Below are 24,201 nucleotides of genomic sequence, written 5' to 3'. Positions count from 1 at the left end.
TTTATGTTTTTTAAATGTATATATTCAATCTATATAAAGAAATATATTGACAATACAAAATAATAAAATTATTTGCATATATACTTTTCTACGGGGAAAAGGATAGGTAACTTGAGGAAAAACTGTTTTCCTCCAACTTTTAAAATTGTTACATAATACTTTTTCACCTTAAAGATAAGTAGCATATTGTAATAGTTATTTATTGTAGACAGCTTTCCGCGAAATTGAAAAAGAAATATTATAAGATTAAAACTATTTTTGTCAGCCTCGAGGGGCCGAAGGCCAGGGCTAACAAAATTGGTATTAATTTTATGATTCTTATTTCAATATTCGTGAAAAACTGTTTATAATACGATGATATAAATGATTTTATAGTATAGCTGAGAACATTTTCTAATCCAGTGGATATGAATTGGTTTCCAGGTCATATTGGAATATTTGTTCTCTTCAAAGAAAAGAATAGTTTTCTTTATAAATAAACTCTTAGACTTGGCTAACGGATAAGTTGGAGGCAAATAAATTTTTCATCAGTTGCCATATCTTTAACATTTACAACCTTCATAATCATTTTAAAGTATTCTTTATTATTATAAAAGGTAAAATTATTTATTAGGAACTACTTTTTAGAATTGGAGATATTATTATTCTTTAATATAAAATGATTAGAGATTTCCCTCCAAGAGCTTTTCGAGCACAGAAAATCCCCCCTCTTATTAATAAAATATCTGAAAATAAGGGGGGGGGAGGGGATTTTTTTCTGGGGTTTTTACATGCGTTGCCTGAACACTGCGGGGGCTACCATGTACTTAATACAACCTAACCTAGCCTAAGATAACAATTAACATTAGAAAAACAATTACCCGCACTTTTATTTCTATTTTGTTGCAAAATATGGGAGAGGATCTAAGTGCTCGACTAGATACTTCGAGAGAAACCGCCTATAAATGCATAGGTTTATTAGCATATAAAACAAAAATCTATTTGGAAGAACATATGAAAAAATGTACATTGTGCTTTATTGAAAGATAGTGGGTAAAAATATTATTTTAGGAACATCTTTATTTTTTGTTCATATTACTTTTGATGATTTTATTGTTATATTAAGTTACAAAAAATGACTGTTATTAAAAATGCAGCTACTCTTTAATAGTTTTCAAACTTGTAAACATATAGTGCTAATGTTAGAGTCGTTTTTAGGGATTTATTATCAACACTGATTGAAAATTTCCTATATATACATGGCAAAATTTGATAGAACTTTATTGTTGCTCCACTTATGGACATGATTTTTTCTTGTTGTGCTAAAAAATTATTGCAATATAATAGCAACTTAAATGGATACATTATTTTTTGGCAATATATGAGTTTTAAAAAAGGATGACAACATTCATCAAAGCATAGCAATGTCTTCAATATCCAAATATAGTACGAATTGTTTTATAAAACCCCTAATCGAAGATATAATTAGGTATGTTATGAAACAATTGAAAGTGTCATGTATGACGTCATGGAATTACCCTTAAATCCATCCCTTTTTTAGGGGTTTCCTTTCTCTCTTCTTTCCTCATCACTTTTTAGACGTATTTTTATGACGTCACACATAACATACTCCAGCGCTTCATATGTGATATAAAAATTTACTCAATTCGTTGAAAAATTTCTAACAATCAACCAAATGTTTAAAGCTTATAATTCGATAGACATGTAATTTTTCCCTTCATACGTACATACATTCAAATCCTAATTATAGACAAGCTTTGCTGTTAAAAAAGGTATTATTGATTAGATTCCTCATTTGACAATGATTATACCAAACAAAAAGTTATTTTTCTATGGATTAAAATCAAGTAATAAAAGAGGCGAGTACAATGGATACAAAAATAATATTTGATTTTATGTTGTTTGAATTATTACATCCGTCTATTTCATTACAGTTCTGCACGCAGCCGTTTACATATCTAAAAAAAATAACACATTTTAGTATTTAAGGTAACTTTTGAAGACTGATTAGTTTTAATGAAAACTTTCAACAAGAATGACAACAAAGCACAAAATAATTATTCATGGACAACCCGACAAAGAGGAATAAAGAGCAGTCATTAAAAAAACAAAGGGAGAAAACAGAGGTAGAATAAATATAAAAAAAAACACAAAACCTTTTTTTAAATATTGTTTTTTTGCCCAGACTTAAAGACAAACTAATCAAATAAGCTATACACTGCGTAAAAATTCGTAAAGATTCGAAGAAAAATAATTGGGAGGGAGGGGATTTTTTTGTTTTTGGGGAGGTAGGGGGTGTCTCATCCCCCAAAAAAATAACCTAAAACCACCGCAGGACCAGTAGGTATATTCCCTGAAGAGTAGAATCCGATCGGTTCAGTGGTTACAGAGATCTTAAGAGACAGACGGACAGACAAACAAACATCCTGTTACTTTATTAAACGGATAGAAGGACTAAATCATAAAGGAAGCCAGCATCGTACCTGTCATTGAAAAAGAAAGAGCCACAATGTGACATTCTGATTATTTCCGTGTCAGTCGTGAGTGTCCCACTGTCCAGGGCGCATCCTCGTATCATTATACTATCTCCAGTATCATCTAAATAATAGTTTTATAGACAGCTTTCCATGGATAGTAACATCCTCGTATCATTATACTATCACCAGTATCATATAGATAATAGTTATATAGACAGCTTTCCATGGATAGTAACATCCTTGTATCATTATACTATCTCCAGTATCATCTAAATAATAGTTTTATAGACAGCTTTCCATGGATAGTAACATCCTTGTATCATTATACTATCTCCAGTATCATCTAAATAATAGTTATATAGACAGCTTTCCATGGATAGTAACATCCTTGTATCATTATACTATCTCCAGTATCATCTAAATAATAGTTTTATAGACAGCTTTCCATGGATAGTAACATCCTTGTATCATTATACTATCTCCAGTATCATCTAAATAATAGTTATATAGACAGCTTTCCATGGATAGTAACATCCTTGTATCATTATACTGTCTCCAGTATCATCTAAATAATTGTTTTATAGACACCTTTCCATGGATAGTAACATCCTTGTATCATTATACTATCTCCAGTATCATCTAAATAATAGTTATATAGACAGCTTTCCATGGATAGTAACATCCTTGTATCATTATACTGTCTCCAGTATCATCTAAATAATAGTTATATAGACACCTTTCCATGGATAGTAACATCCTCGTATCATTATACTATCTCCAGTATCATCTAAATAATAGTTATATAGACAGCTTTCCATGGATAGTAACATCCTTGTATCATTATACTGTCTCCAGTATCATCTAAATAATTGTTTTATAGACAGCTTTCCATGGATAGTAACATCCTCGTATCATTATACTGTCTCCAGTATCATCTAAATAATAGTTATATAGACAGCTTTCCATGGATAGTAACATCCTCAATCATTATACTATCTCCAGTATCATCTAAATAATAGCTATATAGACACCTTTCCATGGATAGTAACATCCTTGTATCATTATACTGTCTCCAGTATCATCTAAATAATAGTTATAAAGACAGCTTTCCATGGATAGTAACATCCTTGTATCATTATACTGTCTCCAGTATCATCTAAATAATAGTTATATAGACAGCTTTCCGCGGATAGAAAAATTGAAAAATAAGATTAATTATATTTTTATTTTTTATGATTTATTATTTATGATTTATATATTATTATTCGTCTATTATAAGACGTGATACAGGATTTTTCAGTATGGCTTAAAACTGGTTCTTATCCAGAGGAAAATAACCGGTTTCGAAGTTCTACTAGAATTGATATTATTATTATGACTGTTTTGCCTCGTATTATAAACGGCTTTCCGTGGATATAGAATGTACAATTATAAGATTAAAACCAGTTTTTTAGCCCCAAAGTGCCGAAGGCACGGGCAAAAAAAATGGTTTTGATCTTATGATTGTACATTTTTATATTCGTAGAAAGCTGGATATAATACGATGCTAGACATTTCGTATGGATGAGAACTGGTTCCTATCCACCGGATTCGAATGAATACGAGAAAATATTTTAAAAGGATCAAAAAAATATTTGATTTTCAAAATTAGATATAAGGAGGAGGGGGTAAAAAAAAAGATATGAGCAATATAAATCAAAATAATAAATTTGATGGACTTTTTCGTTTGTTTGTTAAAAATTCAAGTCAGGTTAGGTTAGGTTTTATTGGGTACTAGTTAGATCTGCAGGGTTAGACATAAAAAATAAATCTCCTTATTTTACAAAAAAAAAAAGTGAGAAGTGGGATATTAGTGCTTAACAGGCTTTTTATGTGAAAGCGCCGTTGAAAAAAATGTATAAAACTCTTACCGTATGTTCCTGTTATTTTGAGACAGTTTGAAGCTGGATACAATCCATCTCTCCCCTTTCTTCCTCCCAAACATGGCGCCTCATATAAACCTAAACATATTAGTTTGAAGCTGGATACAATCCATCTCTCCCCTTTCTTCCACCCAAACATGGGGCTTCATATAAACCTAAACAAAGTTAAATTATTTCTCGTATTCATTCGAATCCGGTGGATAGGAACCGGTTCTCATCCATATGAAAAAACTATGTCGGCACCTCGGGGCTAAATTTACTGGTTTTAATCTTATAATTGTACATTCTATATCCGCGGAAAGCTGTTAGCTGTTTATAATACGATGTGAGAAATAACTATTCACATCTTCACTCAATAAATTAGTTTGTCTTGGTTGTATTATAATTTTAAGAGCTTTAAATTGCAGCTAAACTCAAGGATCACAAAAGATGAGTTATTGAAAGGTAAATAAAAATTATGCCTAGTAGTAGTAGCTGGTAAACTTTGTAGGGGGAGATGCAAGAACGTCAAAAGGGTAAGGGGGGATCAAAGGTGTATTACAAAGCTTGGACGTCATTGGGGATATGGTAAAGAAAATGATAAACAAGCATTCTTTTTTATGGGAATGCTAAGTCATCTATAGTATGAGTTTGTGAAATTTACAGCCTGTAAATTCGCCACAAAAATAGTTGGCTCAAATTAATATTAATGCAAATAATCAAATATATTAATGCTTCTAATAGCATACATCTAAATATTTTAAAATTTACAAGAATCAAATTAAGAAACTCATAAATTCAATTCAAAAGTTTCCTAAACTATATTTTGTTATTGTGTGATAATAAATCTTGAAAAGTTATTTATCGATTCGTATTATAGACAGCTTTCCGCGGATATTACAATGAAGATTTAAACCTGTTTTGTTAGTCTAGAGGGGTCCAAGGCCCAGGCTAGTAAAACTGGTATTATTCTTATTTTTCATTTTATTGTACGTGGTAAATTGTCTGTAATACGATGTTATACATGATTTTTCAGTATGGCTGAGAACTGGTTCTTGGCCAGCGGACATTAATCGGTTTAAAAGCCGTACTGAAAATTGTATTACTATTTATAAAAAAAGAGAGAAATGTAATTTTCTTTTTGTAAAAGAAAAGTTTGCAAAGAATGAAATCTTTTGTTTGCCTTTAATATGTGAAAATTGGCTGGGCGAGAGAGCAAGGGTAGAGTGAAAAAGTTTTATGGCTCTTTTAAAAGCGAAGCTTTTCTATAATTAGGTTCGGTCCGTTCGTACGTCCGTTCCCCCCCCCCCCCAAAAAAAAAAAAAAATGTTTGACTTTTAATATCTAACCCTCCCCCCAAATAAAAAAAATCTTGGATGTCTTTGCCTCTATGATATAAAGATCACCCCCGCCCAAAAATTTTTAATTCTAATATCATACCCCTCAAAAAAGTTTGGACGTCTTTGCTCTAGGCCATAATCTCTATTGTTTGAAAGTAAGAACGGAAAATGTAAATTTGGGTTTCAGATTAACATTACACAAAAACTACAATTTATTTCTTTTGTATTTCTGCTTTTTCTGAAAAGCAACACATTGTGCATTAATCAAATTTACAATAATATAAGTTTTCACGAAAAATTTTGGTTGTTGTCAGTTTAGTGGCATCGCCTCTTAAGGGGCGTTTCGTCGTATTTTCACAGTAGATTTTCTCTGTAAGCCTTCGCAGTTAATGGAATAATTTTCGGTAAATCAATAATGTTAATCTAAGCAATAAGTAGTAAAATAATAAAGTGTCTTTTTTCATACTTAAAGCAAATTGCGTATTTTATCCGTTTTTTTCTTCTCATATTAATATTATGTATGTCTGAAACTAATCTAATCTAGTTACTGTCTGTCAGTCAGGGTACAGCAGCTAATAATTTAATTGATTTTTTTTATTTTGAAAGGAATTTCCCAACATAAAATTATGATCAATAAAAACTACTCTATAAATAATGTATGTTTGTTTGTCTAGGAACTCAAGCAGCTATAGATTTACCTGTGTTTTTCAGCAAAAACTACTCAATAAATGTGTTTTTTTTTCAGTAAAAACTACTCTATAAATAATGTAAGTCCGCCTGTCTGTCTGTCTGTCTGTCCGTGTACTAATTACCTGAGACATTATTATGGAAGGGATCATCACAAGATGGATTATCACCATTCACAGAAACACATTTGAAACATCCAATACTCAAAACTGAAATAAAAGGATAATATAATGTTTCGCTGACCGACACCAAGTACCCTAAAAGTGTACACTATTTTTAAATGTTACCACGAATGTAAAATTCTGATTTCTAAAGTTTTTTTTTATTATTGGTTTTTAAAGATTTTTTTAAAAGCGAAGCTTTTCTATAATTATGGTGTGTCCGTCCGTCCGAGACGGATAGCTTTTTTCGTTAACTTAGGCATATTAGAATTGTCCTATCGATTTCAAACTTTGCATGATAATTCCTTTAGTAGTTAGGTACGGTTTAAAAAGCGTAGCAATCAGAATTACCAGAAAGTCCGTACGTCCATTTTAAACACTTTGATTTTTTACTTTTTTAACAACAAATATTTCTGTGATCTAATTATCCGATTGTTCTGATTTTTGGTATACTGATTCCTGAGATAACAAAGTACAATTTTTTAAGCAAAGCAACACATAATCAAGTCCTAAAAATGTAAGTATGTCCATAAACATTATCCTGTATCAAGAAGTTTTTCAACAAGTTTACTTACAATTTTGCTTTGACTCTTACTCATTTTTATTCTAATTATTCAGTTCTGACACTATACATGTATTAATGTCCGTTTGTCCTACCTTTTCAGAGATTCGCTTTAATGGATGTTGGCATCCTTGTTGTTTTGTAAATAGAACTTTTTTAACTCTTTGTAAAACTAAAAAAAACAGTAGAAAAATATATTTCTATATTTCAGACACTTTATCAAATCAAGCAATATTTTTACTTATGCTTGTTTTTGCCGTTATCAAATTTTTTATTATTTTGATTTAAAGCAACTTCGCTTTTGATGGGTATAGTCCCTTACGTGGTGAAGCCTTTAAAAGGGCGTTTCGTCGTACTTTCACATTAGTTTTTTAGGTTAGGTAATTACCACGCAGGGTTAGAGCCCCCCGCAGGGACTATAAAAATGGGAAAAGCCACTGTGAAAATCGACGAAACGCTCCTTAAGAGGCGTTGCCGCGAAAGGTACTATACCCAATTTTTCTTGATTTCACTTAAGGTTTCTGAGATTGCAGAGGGGTGGGAAGGCTTTATATATGAGCCCCTAGGCACCCAATAATAAGTATTTGCAGAAGCCTCCCCCCCCCACCCCTCCCGGAAAAAGATTAATTGTAGTTTTATAATCGTTTTAGTTTTGGAAAATATCATTAAATTGCTATAAAGTGAAAAATATAATGTAAGGACTTAAATTATAGCAAGTAATTATTATTTAATGATTATCTATATAATTGATTTTATAATTTAGCATTCAGAGTTCTACATTTATATATTTGATTAATTTCTTTAGAAACTCATTACGTAAATGAAATTCTTTTAAAAAGATAAATGAAAAATAAGAATTTAATTCTAAAATATTTTAATAAAAATTTAAGGATTATATTATCCATTAGAAAATTTCCGAGCTATGAATTAAAATAGCAAGGACCAACACATACAGACAGACATACAAGTTGAGCTATAGATTAGACGAGAATAACACGTTTCACTAATGCAAATAACGAAGAGACGGACGGACAAAACCTTTTAAGCCAAAGTACTTTTACATAGTTACAGGGCGACGTATTTACAAACAATAACACTTTTAGAGTAGCTTTGCTTCTAAATATGGAAAGTGTCTGTCCTATTGGTTTTTTATCGCAGCCGTAGGGAGAATGTTCGATAATTACTTTCAAACAACGTCACTAATTAATAATAAAATAGTATTTATATTTAGAGAGAGAGGGGACATTGGGCTGGTTATTAGTCCCCAAAGTTTTATAAATACGTTTTCTTATTCATTGTATTAATAATTTTGAGGACTTTAGTAAATTTTTATTGTTTGGTTCATTAGTTTGAACGTTTCAACTACTAAATATATTCTACAGAAGGGGTATTTTTGTCTTTAGTTATTGGCAATGTACATCACTTTTATCGGCCATTGTCATATCCCTTTATATCCATGTTTTCCATTATAACAAGGATAATTATATCAAGAAGTGCAGCAATAATTAGTTGGTAGAAATTGTTGCAAAATAAAAGAAAATGATTTTAATACAGTGAAAAAATATTCTTGTCAACTAATAAGGGAAGGAGTGAACATTAAATTACACTGGGGTCCAAAATTTTATTCATGCTTTAAACTTTGGGTACTTAAATCTTGATTGGTAGGTTCAAATTAGTAGTATCTCAATTTTTCAACCAATGTTAATGTTTTGTTATTATCATTAGGTAAATACATTAATTTATTGTCCATTGTCTTATCTCTTAAGATCCAAGGTAGAAATACATAATTGAATTTACAGTTTTTCAACAAACATACTAACTTATCATCAGGGAGGGAGGGAACTTTGGACTGTAATGTGCTGGTCCCCAAAGTTGAATTAAAACCTTGGGGACTTATATTGAGTCCCTTTTGGATGTGCAAACTAACAAGGTCCAAACTTTTCTACCAATAATATGGAGGGCTTAAAAATGAATTTTTCATTGTCTTATCCCTGAAAATCTCTGACTATTATCTAAACAAGGATGTCAACATCCATAAAAGCGAAGCCCTGAAACGGTAGGATAAACGGACATTAACACTTCAAAACATTAACACTTATAGTTCAAAACTGAAAAATCTGAATATAAATGAATAAGAGTCAAAGCAAAATTGTAAGTAAATTTGTTGAAAAACTTCTTGATACAGGATAATGTTTATGGACATACTTACGTTTTTAGGACTTAATCATAGAGTTGCTTTGCTTAGAATATTTAACTTTGTTGTCCTAGGAATCAGTATATTAAAAATCAGAACAATCGGATAATTAAATCACAAAAAAACAATTAATAAAAATGTAAAAAAAATCTACATGTGTAAAATGGACGTACGGACATTCTGGTAATGATTATAGAGTTGCTACGCTTTCTAAATCGTACCTTACTACTACAGGAATCACCATGCAAAATTTGCAATCGATAGGAAAATCCTAACATGCCTAAATTAATGAAAAAAGCTATACATCTCAGACGTACGGACGGACGGACCGACCCTAATTATAGAAAAGCTTCGCTTTTAATAAACTTATAACTAACATAAAAGACTTGACAGTGAAAGACATATGAGCAAGAATATACAATAGAATAATACAAAATTTATATTTTGATTACAAGTCTTTTGTGTTATATGATTAATACTATTTCCTTTTTTTCTAGCACAGCAACTCTATAATGAAAGCATTTACATCTATACTATCTATAATACAAAGTAGCTTGATGTTTGTCTGTCCGTCCGTCCGTCTGAAGCTTAAGATCTCGGTAACCACTGAACCGATAGGATTCTACTCTTCAGGGTATATACCTATTGGTCCTGTGGTGGTTTTAAGCTATTTTCTTAGGGGATGGGACATCCCCAACCCCCCCCCCCAAAAAAAAGAAACAAAAAAAAAACATTTTTTCTTTTTTTCTTTTTTTTGCTGAAGATTTCCTTGGTCCTTTATGTTTTGTAGAAGATTTCCTTGGTCCTTTAACGAGTTTCGCCTTAATTTTTATCACCTCTTGGGGCAAAGCCCCTAGAGGCTAGGGGCGAAGCCGCTAGTAATATATATTTATCGTACTGTTTTATAAACAGTTTTCCGCATATAGTAAAATAACTTCCAATAAAAACAAGTTTTAAAGTCATAATTTGTAAAAAAAAAAATAACCATGAAATATTTTCTGATATGAAATACAGATATTAATGATTAATTTACATTATGGTTAGTGGGTAAAATTAAGCAATTCTTTTTATTTAATAAAAACACCCTATAAAATGTATATTCATAACTTTACTAGCAATATTTTGGAAAGTATAAGCTTCATATAAATTAGCTTTCTCGTCTTAATTCTTTTATCTTAAAAACACAATACATACTATATAAAGTATACATAGATAAAGGCACAGGCGTTCAAAAGGAAGGTGTATGAGGGTGTATCTATCCCACTGGCAAAATAAGAGGGATGGACCACCAACTAGGTGTTCATACACCTACACCCCCCTTGAAAAGTGTATGCAGCACATGATACACCCCCCTAATACAGTCTAGTATAAAAAATCCAACCCCATCGAATTTTAGGAAGGTGTAAAAAAATGGCATGTATGTAGTACCTATACCTATATCTCTGTAGACTACCCCTGCAGGGAATAATCTTACATACAATAATTGAATTATCTGTATAGAATCACTCTACTGACTATACCTATATCTCTGTAGACTACCCCTGCAGAGAATAATATTACATAGAATAATTGAATTATCTGTATAGAATCACTCTACTGACTATACCTATATCTCTGTAGACTACCCCTGCAGGGAATAATCTTACATAGAATAATTGAATTATCTGTATAGAATCACTCTACTGACTATACCTATATCTCTGTAGACTACCCCTGCAGGGAATAATCTTACATAGAATAATTGAATTATCTGTATAGAATCACTCTACTGACTTTACCTATATTTCTGTAGACTACCCCTGCAGGGAATAATCTTACATAGAATAATTGAATTATCTGTATAGAATCACTCTACTGACTATACCTATATCTCTGTAGACTACCCCTGCAGAGAATAATCTTACATAGAATAATTGAATTATCTGTATAGAATCACTCTACTGACTATATCTATATCTCTGTAGACTACCCCTGCAGGGAATAATCTTACATAGAATAATTGAATTATCTGTATAGAATCACTCTACTGACTATACCTATATTTCTGTAGACTACCCCTGCAGAGAATAATCTTACATAGAATAATTGAATTATCTGTATAGAATCACTCTACTGACTTTACCTATATCTCTGTAGACTACCCCTGCAGAGAATAATCTTACATACAATAATTGAATTATCTGTATAGAATCACTCTACTGACTTTACCTATATCTCTGTAGACTACCCCTGCAGAGAATAATCTTACATACAATAATTGAATTATCTGTATAGAATCACTCTACTGACTATACCTATATATCTGTAGACTACTCCTGCAGGGAATAATCTTACATAGAATAATTGAATTATCTGTATAGAATCACTCTACTGACTTTACCTATATCTCTGTAGACTACCCCTGCAGGGAATAATCTTACATAGAATAATTGAATTATCTGTATAGAATCACTCTACTGACTATACCTATATCTCTGTAGACTACTCCTGCAGGGAATAATCTTACATAGAATAATTGAATTATCTGTATAGAATCACTCTACTGACTATACCTATATCTCTGTAGACTACCCCTGTAGAGAATAATCTTACATAGAATAATTGAATTATCTGTATAGAATCACTCTACTGACTATACCTATATTTCTGTAGACTACCCCTGCAGGGAATAATCTTACATAGAATAATTGAATTATCTGTATAGAATCACTCTACTGACTTTACCTATATCTCTGTAGACTACCCCTGCAGAGAATAATCTTACATAGAATAATTGAATTATCTGTATAGAATCACTCTACTGACTATATCTATATCTCTGTAGACTACCCCTGCAGGGAATAATCTTACATAGAATAATTGAATTATCTGTATAGAATCACTCTACTGACTATACCTATATCTCTGTAGACTACCCCTGCAGGGAATAATCTTACATAGAATAATTGAATTATCTGTATAGAATCACTCTACTGACTTTACCTATATCTCTGTAGACTACCCCTGCAGGGAATAATCTTACATAGAATAATTGAATTATCTGTATAGAATCACTCTACTGACTATACCTATATCTCTGTAGACTACTCCTGTAGGGAATAATCTTACATAGAATAATTGAATTATCTGTATAGAATCACTCTACTGACTATACCTATATCTCTGTAGACTACTCCTGTAGGGAATAATCTTACATAGAATAATTGAATTATCTGTATAGAATCACTCTACTGACTATACCTATATCTCTGTAGACTACCCCTGCAGGGAATAATCTTACATAGAATAATTGAATTATCTGTATAGAATCACTCTACTGACTATATCTATATCTCTGTAGACTACCCCTGCAGAGAATAATCTTACATAGAATAATTGAATTATCTGTATAGAATCACTCTACTGACTTTACCTATATCTCTGTAGACTACCCCTGCAGAGAATAATCTTACATACAATAATTGAATTATCTGTATAGAATCACTCTACTGACTTTACCTATATCTCTGTAGACTACCCCTGCAGAGAATAATCTTACATACAATAATTGAATTATCTGTATAGAATCACTCTACTGACTATACCTATATATCTGTAGACTACTCCTGCAGGGAATAATCTTACATAGAATAATTGAATTATCTGTATAGAATCACTCTACTGACTTTACCTATATCTCTGTAGACTACCCCTGCAGGGAATAATCTTACATAGAATAATTGAATTATCTGTATAGAATCACTCTACTGACTATACCTATATCTCTGTAGACTACCCCTGCAGGGAATAATCTTACATAGAATAATTGAATTATCTGTATAGAATCACTCTACTGACTATACCTATATCTCTGTAGACTACTCCTGCAGGGAATAATCTTACATAGAATAATTGAATTATCTGTATAGAATCACTCTACTGACTATACCTATATCTCTGTAGACTACCCCTGTAGAGAATAATCTTACATAGAATAATTGAATTATCTGTATAGAATCACTCTACTGACTATACCTATATCTCTGTAGACTACTCCTGCAGGGAATAATCTTACATAGAATAATTGAATTATCTGTATAGAATCACTCTACTGACTATATCTATATCTCTGTAGACTACCCCTGCAGGGAATAATCTTACATAGAATAATTGAATTATCTGTATAGAATCACTCTACTGACTATACCTATATCTCTGTAGACTACTCCTGTAGGGAATAATCTTACATAGAATAATTGAATTATCTGTATAGAATCACTCTACTGACTATATCTATATCTCTGTAGACTACCCCTGCAGGGAATAATCTTACATACAATAATTGAATTATCTGTATAGAATCACTCTACTGACTATATCTATATCTCTGTAGACTACCCCTGCAGGGAATAATCTTACATAGAATAATTGAATTATCTGTATAGAATCACTCTACTGACTATACCTATATCTCTGTAGACTACTCCTGCAGGGAATAATCTTACATAGAATAATTGAATTATCTGTATAGAATCACTCTACTGACTATATCTATATCTCTGTAGACTACTCCTGTAGAGAATAATCTTACATAGAATAATTGAATTATCTGTATAGAATCACTCTACTGACTATATCTATATCTCTGTAGACTACTCCTGTAGAAAATAATCTTACATAGAATAATTGAATTATCTGTATAGAATCACTCTACTGACTATATCTATATCTCTGTAGACTACCCCTGCAGGGAATAATCTTACATAGAATAATTGAATTATCTGTATAGAATCACTCTACTGACTATACCTATATCTCTGTAGACTACTCCTGTAGGGAATAATCTTACATAGAATAATTGAATTATCTGTATAGAATCACTCTACTGACTATACCTATATCTCTGTAGACTACCCCTGCAGGGAATAATCTTACATAGAATAATTGAATTATCTGTATAGAATCACTCTACTGACTATATCTATATCTCTGTAGACTACCCCTGCAGAGAATAATCTTACATAGAATAATTGAATTATCTGTATAGAATCACTCTACTGACTATATCTATATCTCTGTAGACTACCCCTGCAGGGAATAATCTTACATAGAATAATTGAATTATCTGTATAGATTCACTCTACTGACTATATCTATATCTCTGTAGACTACTCCTGTAGAGAATAATCTTACATAGAATAATTGAATTATCTGTATAGAATCACTCTACTGACTATATCTATATCTCTGTAGACTACCCCTGCAGGGAATAATCTTACATAGAATAATTGAATTATCTGTATAGAATCACTCTACTGACTATACCTATATCTCTGTAGACTACCCCTGCAGGGAATAATCTTACATAGAATAATTGAATTATCTGTATAGAATCACTCTACTGACTATATCTATATCTCTGTAGACTACCCCTGCAGGGAATAATCTTACATAGAATAATTGAATTATCTGTAGTGAATCACTCTACTGATTGTGTATGCTTAGTATTACAATATGCTGTATCTATTCACGTCTGTCTTTAAATGAATCAAAACAAAGTAACAGGATGTGTGTCTGTATGTCTAGTAAGTTTTCTTAAACGGCTAAACCGATCATTTTACAATTTTCCGAGAAGTTAAGTTTTCTGAGCAAGTTTTATTTTATGAAATAACCGAAGCACTTTATAGTGCCTATAAAAAAGGAATTACGTCATATTGGAATAATGGACTATTCTGATATGACGATAATTTTATAGGCACTATAAAAAGCTTCGAACTAACAAAAAAAACATTGTCAAATGCGTTGTTAAGGTCATGAAATAATGAATAATAGTTCCTGTTTTACATTTGGGAGGTGGCTTTAATTGTTTTTTCACAATTTTTTTTCAAATTTGCGATAGGTTAGTCATGCATTATTTTATGCTTAATTTTGTCTTGATTAATTCCAATAAAGATGTGGATTGTGGACTGCACCTACAAATACATAATGTATATTCAATATTCATTAGAAATACTGTCTCATGCAATTCTGTAAATAAGTTTTAAGAATGCTATATTCAAGTGAGAAATCAAATTTTTATCCCAAATTGATCCAAAGATATAAAGTAGTACGGTTTTTTGTCTGAAGCTAAATTTCTTGGAAATTACTGGATCGAATTTGTTATCATTTCAGGTAAGATTTATAATTACCTTGAGTTGGTTTTAGGCCATTCCCTCCCCTAAAGGCTAAGGGCGAAACTAGCATATTTTTTTTAGAAGCAAATGTACTCTTTAAATGTTCGTGTCTGTTTGTAGCACCTCTCTCTTTAGTGAGTGCGGAGGAGGAGTGGTAATTATCCCCCGTTTGTAAGATTTATTCATGGGTTAAAATTTAAGAGGGGTAAAACCAAAGCGCTATCTCCCCCCCTTCCTAACAAACCTGAAGCTCCCCCCCCCCCCCTAAAAAAAGCTTGGACGTTCTTTAGGAGGTATTTTTCTTTAACATAATGCCAACATGTTAATATAATTACATCATATATTCATTACTTAAGTGCCATTGTCCTCTCCCTTCCTCTCATAAATTATTACATTGTTTTAAAATTTAAAATGAAATAATAATTAATTATATAGGAGGACATGAAGTAAAAAAGTTTAAATTTCTATGCATATACAGAAAAAACAAGGATGATAACATCCATAATAAGCAAAGGACAGAAATATATCTTTAAAAGTAAAGAAAAAAACGGCCCATTTGAGGTTGTAAGTAAATCCCCCAACCAAAAAAATGAGGACAGAAAAATCATATTTTCCAAAACTACGGAAAGCGACTGGAAGTCTCAGGAATCTTAAGGGATAAGACAAATATGATAATTTGATGATGTAGATCCCCGAAAAGAAACATAGTCACTCCTAGTAAAGATCATTTAAAGTCATTTATTAAAAAGTTTGGGCACAATCAGCATGAAACCGACCAATCACAATTGAACAAAAGTACCCAAAATTTTGAAGCTAACGATTAAAATAACATGGTTATAAAACTTGGTTACCAGTGAAATTTACAGTCCAATGTTCTCTTTCTCCTTGGTAATTCTAGAGTAGCTTTACTCTAACTAAATTCTCAGAAGGCCCCGAACATAATTTATTCTCAAATACTTTCCAGAATAAATTAGAAACACGAGAATTCTTTAATAGATTAAACTTACATGATGTATTTAGTTCGCGCATTTTTTTATCCGACAAAAAAAGCTGAATAACCATAGCTCAACAAGGATGACAGCATCCAGAAAAGCGAAGCTCTGAAACGGTAGGACAAACGGACATTAACACTTGTATAGAACTGAATAATCAGAATATAATTTATAAGAGTCAAAGCAAAATTATAAGTGACTTTGTTGAAAAACTTCTTGATACAGAATAATGTTTGGTTTTTTTCCGGATAATTAGATCAAATAAAAATTTGTTGTTAAAAAAGTTAAAAAATCAACATGTTTAAAATGGACGTACGGATATTCTGGTAATGATTATAGAGTTGCTACGATTTCTAAATCGTACCTAACTACTACAGGAATCACCATGCAAAGTTTGAAATCGATAGGACAATTTCAACATGCCTAAATTAACGAAAAAAGCTATCTGTCTCGGACGGACGGACGGACCGACCCTAATTATAGAAAAGCTTTGCTTTTCATAAGAGCGGATTCGCTACATGTTGAGCCACGGTCAATCAGAATAATACATTAAAAATTAGATCGTATAATGTTTAACTAGAAGAAAAATATAAAAAAAGAAAAACTTATGTAAAAGAAAAACAATTCCTAAAAGAAAAAAAAGTTGTATTCTTTTATGAGATGTAGAGAAATAAGATTTAATTAATTAAACTTTGCAACGTTTTATAATCTGACAGTTAGAACCATTGGCGTGGCAAGGGGGGTGTATATACCCCTCATGGTTCCACCCACATAATACACCCTCCTAAAACAGCCAAGGGAAGCATCAAGCTAAAAAAAATTAACCCCTCCCCCCCTTACCCACCGTTAAAATCAAGTGAGATGTGAGGAAAAAAAAATGCGCGCTTATGATAGTTGTATTACAACCCTCTCGATTTTGTTTTAAGGGGGCTTTAAACGTTTTCAACCCCCCCCCCCCCCCTTAGAAAAAACCTGTGCCACTAGTTGAAACAGCAAATAAAATAAATACAAGAACAATAATGACCTGAAAGGTGCACAATATTGGAAGTTATCAAAATCATGGATAAAAAAGATAAAATAACTGTTTTTTAATAATGTTTGTAAAATTAGGAATACTTTTACATTGTGACCGATAGACGGACGGACATACAACAATCATAAAAATGCTGCGCTACTGACAAAATTTTCCTACATTTTTCCCGTCTTTAAATAGGCTCGACAGTTGAATCAACAATTAAAGTCAAAATAATTCTTTTTTAGTCTTCAAAAGTGATTTTAAAATTTAAATTGTAGTTATTTTTTGAAGTGGCCATAATTTTTTTTAAAGAAGGTGTATCAACTTTTTCACTTTTTATTTAAGATAGCTAGCCGGCTCTTTTAGTAAGTAGTAGATGTAAAATTTTTCATAGAATTCAGATATGCAATCGGTTTTTTTGTAGACCTCTTATTTTTTAAGTAATTTAAGTTTTTTAAAAACATAATTAAGTCGGTTTTAAGGTACTAAAACGCAACAAAATAAAAGAAGAAAATGGCCAGTATGAATAAAAATAGTAAGATCTTTAATTTGACACCTTACTTTTAAAATTCTGTTGAGTAATTATTGAAAAAATCTAATTTTTTTAATCTCCGTTTAATAAAAACTTTAAACCTAAATATTTTATCAAACAGACATAAAAAATATGGGTTCATATATACCTTTAGAATCAGAAAAATATTACGAATCCATTCTAAGCGAAATTGAAAAAGTTTTAATAAATTGTAATAAAAAATAAAAAAAATAAAAAGTTTATTTTAAGAATTGTAACTACTAAACTAGCCAATCACAAATCGCGAAAATTGACGAATCGCGAAGCTTAACCTTTAAAGTTAACCAATAGAATTGCCAAAAAAAAAAGGAAAACGTTCATACAATAGATACTACAGTAAATATAGTGATATTACAGAACAGGTAAAGAATGAAAAATTATGAACAAATATGCATCAGTCTGTTTATAAACTTCAAAACAATGCAGTTAAAAATACATTATTGTTTCTTGTGTTCAAAAAATATCTGCTACATTGCATTGTCTTTTGTTTAGGTTTTGTTCAGGTTTTATTACAGCTAACCCTTTAAAGCCAAAAATTATGATACTTAAAATAAACTTATATTTTTTATTTTAGTTTTATAAAAGTTTTTCAATTTTGCTTAGAATGGATTTGTATTATTTTTCTCATTCTAAAAGTATATATGAACACATACTTTTTATGCCTGTGAGAGGACATTTTTAATTTCAAAGTTTTGATTAATCCGAGGTTAACAAAATAGATTTTTTCAATAATTACTTAACAGAATTTTAAATGTAAGGTGTCAAATTAAAGATCTTACTATTTTTGTTCATACTGGCTATTTTCTTCTTTTATTTTGTTGTGTTTTAGTACCTTAAAACCGACTTAATTATTTTTTTAAAAAACTTAAATTACTTAAAAAATAAGAGGTCTACAAAAAAAAACGATTGCATATCTGAATTCTATGAAAAATTTTACATCTACTACTTACTAAAAGAGCCGGCTAGCTATCTTAAATAAAAAGTGAAAAAGTTGATACAACTTCTTTATGAAATATCGTATTTCTTATTTTCTACCGGATGCGCTCCAGACCTCTATCTTTTGAATAATAGATCAAATTTGCCATTGGCTTACAAATAGATTCTCCTTAAAAAAAACTTACTTCTGTATGAAATACTAGCGGTTTTTCCCTTATAGACCTCTAGGGGCACTTGAGTAAAGAGAGAGAGAGGGGAGAAGTCAACCACTAACTTTCAATTTTAGTTTTAAAAAGAAATTTTAATAAAAACAAATTAGAAGGTGAATAATAGTTATCTATTATAGAACGCTTTCCGCGGGCAAAAATAACTGGTATTATTTATAGTTCGTTGAAAATTGTTTGTAATACGATTTAGTTTTTTACTATAGCAGAGGACCGATTCTGGTCCAGCGGATATTAATCGGTGTCGAAGCCATATTGGAAATTTTATTTAATTTTACTATTGATTTCACGAGTTTGGATAGCATTTTAACTTCCTTTGTTTGACGTAGTTTATTACAGATTCTAACCCACGTTCATGTTTACACCTAGTTTACAAGTGTACTTGAAGTCTCTATGTTAAAAGGTGATAAAATGCTGAATTTGCAGAATTTCAAGTTTTAAGTATCAATTAACTTTTCAAGTTTGCAGAGGATTTGTTGTTCTGTTAGTAATGCAATTTTGGTGTATAGTCCCTTTCTTGGCTACGCCTCTTAAGGAGCGTTTCGTCGTATTCTCACAGTGGCCTTTCTATTATTTCTAGCCCCTTCGGGGGAGCCGTGACACTGCGGGGCAAGCATCTAACCTAACCTAAAATAACCTTTCAAAAGCTCTTGTGAAAATACGACGAAACGCCCCTTTAAGAAGCGTTGTCACGAAAGGGATATACCCCAACTATTTACATTTAGAACATCATGTTTCAAATATAGATATCAAAATCAGTAAAAAAAAAAAAATTGTTATAGACTTTTTACACCTTCTTGATTATACTTCACTGTAACAGAAATATTCTATAATCTATAGAATATTTAAAATCAAGGGGACGTTCCTAACATGCCTTAATTAACGATGAATGCGACCCGAGATGGACGGAGGGACCGAATTTAAATATAGAAATGCTTTTTCAGTATGGCTCCGAAACCGATTAATATCCGCTGGATTAGAACCGAATCTAAGACATACTGAAAAATCATGTATCGTATCGTATAATATCCAGTTTTCTACAAATATAAAAATGTACAATCATAATATTAAAACCAGTTTTGTTACATTGGGCCTTCTGCCCATAGGGTCTAACCAAACTGGTTTCAATCTTTAATGATTTTTCATTTCAATATCCGCCGAAAGGTAATTATAATACGATGCGATAAATAACCATTCAAATAATCTTGGCCTACCTTGTACACACGATATTGCAAGAATGACACCCAACAAAAAAGATTTTTCCTCCATTTTTAGCCAATTATGATTTTTTTATTATTTAAACATTATGATTTCATTTTGCTGATCTAAAACAAATTATAAGATCACTTTTTATACTTAATATTAAAATTTGATAATTCTATTTAACACTTTTATCTATATACTTACTTAAAATGTACTTACTTAAGTGTCTGTCTGATTATACAAAAGGATCTTGCTAACCGCTGAACCGATATGGTTCTCCTTTACAATGTAGCTCCTCAGTGGTCTAAGGAATGTTCAAAACTATTTTTGGGTGAAGGTCACCACCACCCTTTCTAAGAGAAATCGACCCTAGAAAAATTACCCCCCCCCCAAAAATTTTTTTTTTATATTTTTAAAAAACTAAAATTGATAGTGTAGGTGGGGTTATAGACTTCCCCCTTACCACCCTCAAATGACCCTATAGGCCTATAAGGGCGTAGCCACTAGGAATAAATAACTTACTTATAAACATTATTTCTAATCCCTAATTTCTACCCTTAAAATGTAAACAAAGAAATAAAATGTTCTAAAAAAAATAATCTGTTTACTAAAAACACTTACTTACAATAATAAAATATATATATATTACTAAATAACTTAAGTATGTTTAACATTATTATTATAGTAGTATAGTACAAGAAATACATATTAGTATTTTTCTTTTTATCTTTTGTTATTACAAGTCATGTTCTCTTGGCTTGGCTTTGTAATATACACATAATTATTCTTCACTTAGGCTCTCTTCTTTTCAGCCTCTAATGTTTAACAGAACGTAATAGCAACACCGAAATAGAGAATGGGGGAGAGAGGAGAGAGAGAGAGAGGGGGGGGAGGGGAGAAAGAGAGAGAGACAGAGAGAGAGAGAGAGAGAGAAAGAGAGAGAGAGAGAGAAAGAGAGAGAGAGAGAGAAAGAGAGAGAGAGAGAGAGAGAGAGAGAGAGAGAGAGAGAGAAGAGATAGATGGTTTGAGAGCCTAAATCTTGGAGCAGCCTCGGAGTTATTTCTCTGGATATACAAAACCACTTACTCACCACTCTCCTTAATATATCTCTAGACAATTTTTATATTCTTTATGTTTTTAAAAGCGAAGCTTTTCTATAATTAGGGTCGGTCCGTACGTCCGTCCGAGATAGATAGCTTTTATTCGTTAATTTAGGCATGTTAGAATTGTCCTATCGGTTTCAAACTTTGCAATATGATTCCTGTAGTAGTTAGGTACGATTTAAAAAGCGTAGCAACTCTATAATCATTACCAGAATGTCCTATGTCCATTTTAAACATGTTGATTTTTCTACTTTTTTAACAACAAATTTTTACGTGATCTAATTATCTGTTTGATCTGATTTTTGGTATAATGATTCCTGGGACAACAAAGAACAAAAGTATAAGCAATGCAACTCTATAATCAAGTCCTAAAAATGTAAGTATGTCCATAAACATTATCCTGTATCAAGCAGTTTTTCAACAAATTTACTTAAAATTTTGATTCAATTCTTTCGATACTTTTATATTCTAATTATTCAGTTCAGACACTATACAAGTGTTAATGTCCGTTTGTCCTACCGTTTCAGTGCTTCGCTTTTATGGATGTTGTCATCCTTGTTTCATTTTATATTTTGTAGAAAAAAACCGGATCTTTCACCCATAACTATAAATGTACATCAGAAACTAAAAAGTTCTTCTGGGTACCTGAGAATTGAGCATCAAGATTACATTATTAGTATCTCATTTTAAAACTAGCAGCTTAAAAAATCCATATTTTTTGTTTTTGGTGGAAGTTTATTTTCTCTTTCCCCTGTAAATAAGCTCAAATCTGCCCGGGGGGCTTTTACAAAAGAAGATGATATAATGACCTATCAAACGCTTTGCTAAACTCAAACCAACACAAATTGAGATAATTTTTAAAAAATCTTCGAAAGTTTAGTAAATGTTTAATATGTTGTAAGGAGTATTGTATGTTTGAATTATTTACCTCCCCAGGATACAGGTACAAATCTCTTATAACTAGGATGACAACATCCGTCAAAGCAAAATAAGACAAGCGCACATTGACAAACATAGAGTGAATCCACTTTTAATATTGATGAAACAGAATAATATTGTAAAAATTTGCTGTAATATTTGGTTAAATGGCTAAATCACGTAAAAAATTGTTGAAATATACATATGTAAAAAAAACATGTTTAGATGAAATTTTTAATCCTATTATATAAAGTAGTAAGCGTTTTTTGTTTGTCCCGAAGGATCTCGCTAACCGCTGAACCGATATTGTTCTACTTCACAGTGAAGTTTCTTATAGATCCTGGGCAGGTTTTAAACTATTTTTGGAGAGGGTGTCTTCACCCCCCTCCCACCAAAAAAAATTTTTAAAAACTCTTTTGAAACTCAAATTCAAAATGGGATGAGGTCGACTTTTTCACCTCCTACCAGTCCCCTAGAGGCTTCTAGGGGCGTAGCCGCTAGTAATATTATAAAGTTGCTAAGCTTTCTAAATTGTACTAAACTGTTTTAGAAATGAACGATTAGGTTCAGTTGGACTGACCCTATTTGTAGAACAGCATTGCTTTTATTAGGACGGGGATAAAGATTAAAAGAAAAAATAGATATATTTAAGCACTTTTGTGGACGAGAGTGGGGGGTTAATTTTATCTGAAAAACAGCCCTTTTTGGTCTAATATAAATTTGGTATAAGAATTATACAAAATTTAGGAGAACAAAAATTTTTCGCTGATATTAAAATGAAAAATTTTAATGTTTAAACCAGTTTTGTTAGTCCCAAAGTCGTGAGCCAACCAAATTGGTTTTAACTTTATGATTTTCATGTTAATATTCGTGGAAATTGTCTGTTACACGATGCTATAAATGATTTCGTAGTATGGCTGAGATACAAGTTCTAATCCAGCGGATATAAATCTGTTTCGAAGCCATGTTGGATAAAAAAAATAATATAAGCTTAATTCCATTATCCCTGATAAAGACACATGATTATTTATCTCTATTCTGCAAACAAATCAGGGATCTAAAGGGATAAGACAACGGCCGATAAATTGATATACATCCCCAATTGACGAAACTTAAAACTACCTCTTCTGTAGATTAAAATTGTTGGTTGAAATGTTTGAACACTCAACAAAATAAACCAACCAATTAAAATTCAGTAAAAGTCCCCAAGGTTGCTAGGCAAACAAATTAGAAAACTTTATTATAAAACTTTGGGGACTAGTATAATAAACAGCCCATTGTCCCCTCATTCTATGTAATAAATATATGATATATATTTACATTTTATAGTAAAACAACGTTTTTGACTTCAATTTTATTTATCTATAAAGCGAAGATTTTCAAAAATTAGGATGGGTCCGTCTGTCTGTTCATAACGGATAGCTCTGATTTGAGTATGTAAGAATTATCTTATCGCTTCCAAACTTTGTATGATGATTGATGATTCCTGAAATAGTTTTTTGGTTGAACACATAACAGTTCTAGAGTAGCCGCGTTACTCATAATCTACAAATAGAATAATATAAATTAGAATGATGTCTGTCTGTCCATCCCTTAAGATCTCGGTAACCACTAAACCGATCGGATTCTACTCTTTAAGGAATATACCTACTGGTCCTGTGGTGGTTTTAGGCTATTTTCTTGGGGGGTGGGACACCCCCAACCCCCCCCAAAAACAAAACAAAAAAAACCATTTATTTTTTTTTGCTGAAGATTTCCTTGGTCC

The 24,201-nt window shown here is 31.4% G+C and overlaps 1 protein-coding gene across 1 annotated transcript; it reads right to left on the bottom strand.

Annotated features, from left to right (window-relative positions):
• On the bottom strand, window positions 1-20,539 carry LOC145305914 (uncharacterized). The gene is made up of 5 exons (XM_080147785.1): window positions 20,427-20,539; window positions 6,531-6,614; window positions 4,388-4,477; window positions 2,484-2,598; window positions 1-1,958 (listed from the first exon to the last, which is right to left on the bottom strand). The coding sequence occupies exons 1-5, from the start codon at window positions 20,479-20,481 to the stop codon at window positions 1,844-1,846; spliced, it is 459 nt and encodes a 152-aa protein (XP_080003911.1). The 5' UTR covers window positions 20,482-20,539; the 3' UTR covers window positions 1-1,843.
• Window positions 20,540-24,201: the final 3,662 nt, after the last annotated feature.

The sequence above is a fragment of the Acartia tonsa genome, chromosome 14, assembly GCF_053477335.1.
Source record: "Acartia tonsa isolate MP-2025a chromosome 14, ASM5347733v1, whole genome shotgun sequence".
NCBI classification, from domain to species: Eukaryota; Metazoa; Arthropoda; class Copepoda; order Calanoida; family Acartiidae; genus Acartia; species Acartia tonsa.
The sequence above is the reverse complement of the archived record's forward strand: the minus strand, read 5'-3'. Positions and strand labels throughout refer to the sequence as shown.

Excerpts from the sequence above, each read along its gene's own strand:
- LOC145305914 (XM_080147785.1), bottom strand. The coding sequence starts at position 20,481 with ATGGAGGAAAAATCTTTTTTGTTGGGTGTCATTCTTGCAATATCGTGT. Across the intron at positions 4,478-6,530 it reads CTTCCATAATAATGTCTCAG|GTTTATATGAGGCGCCATGT; the intron begins GTAATTAGTACA and ends TAATATGTTTAG. Across the intron at positions 1,959-2,483 it reads TCTTTCTTTTTCAATGACAG|ATATGTAAACGGCTGCGTGC; the intron begins GTACGATGCTGG and ends TATTTTTTTTAG.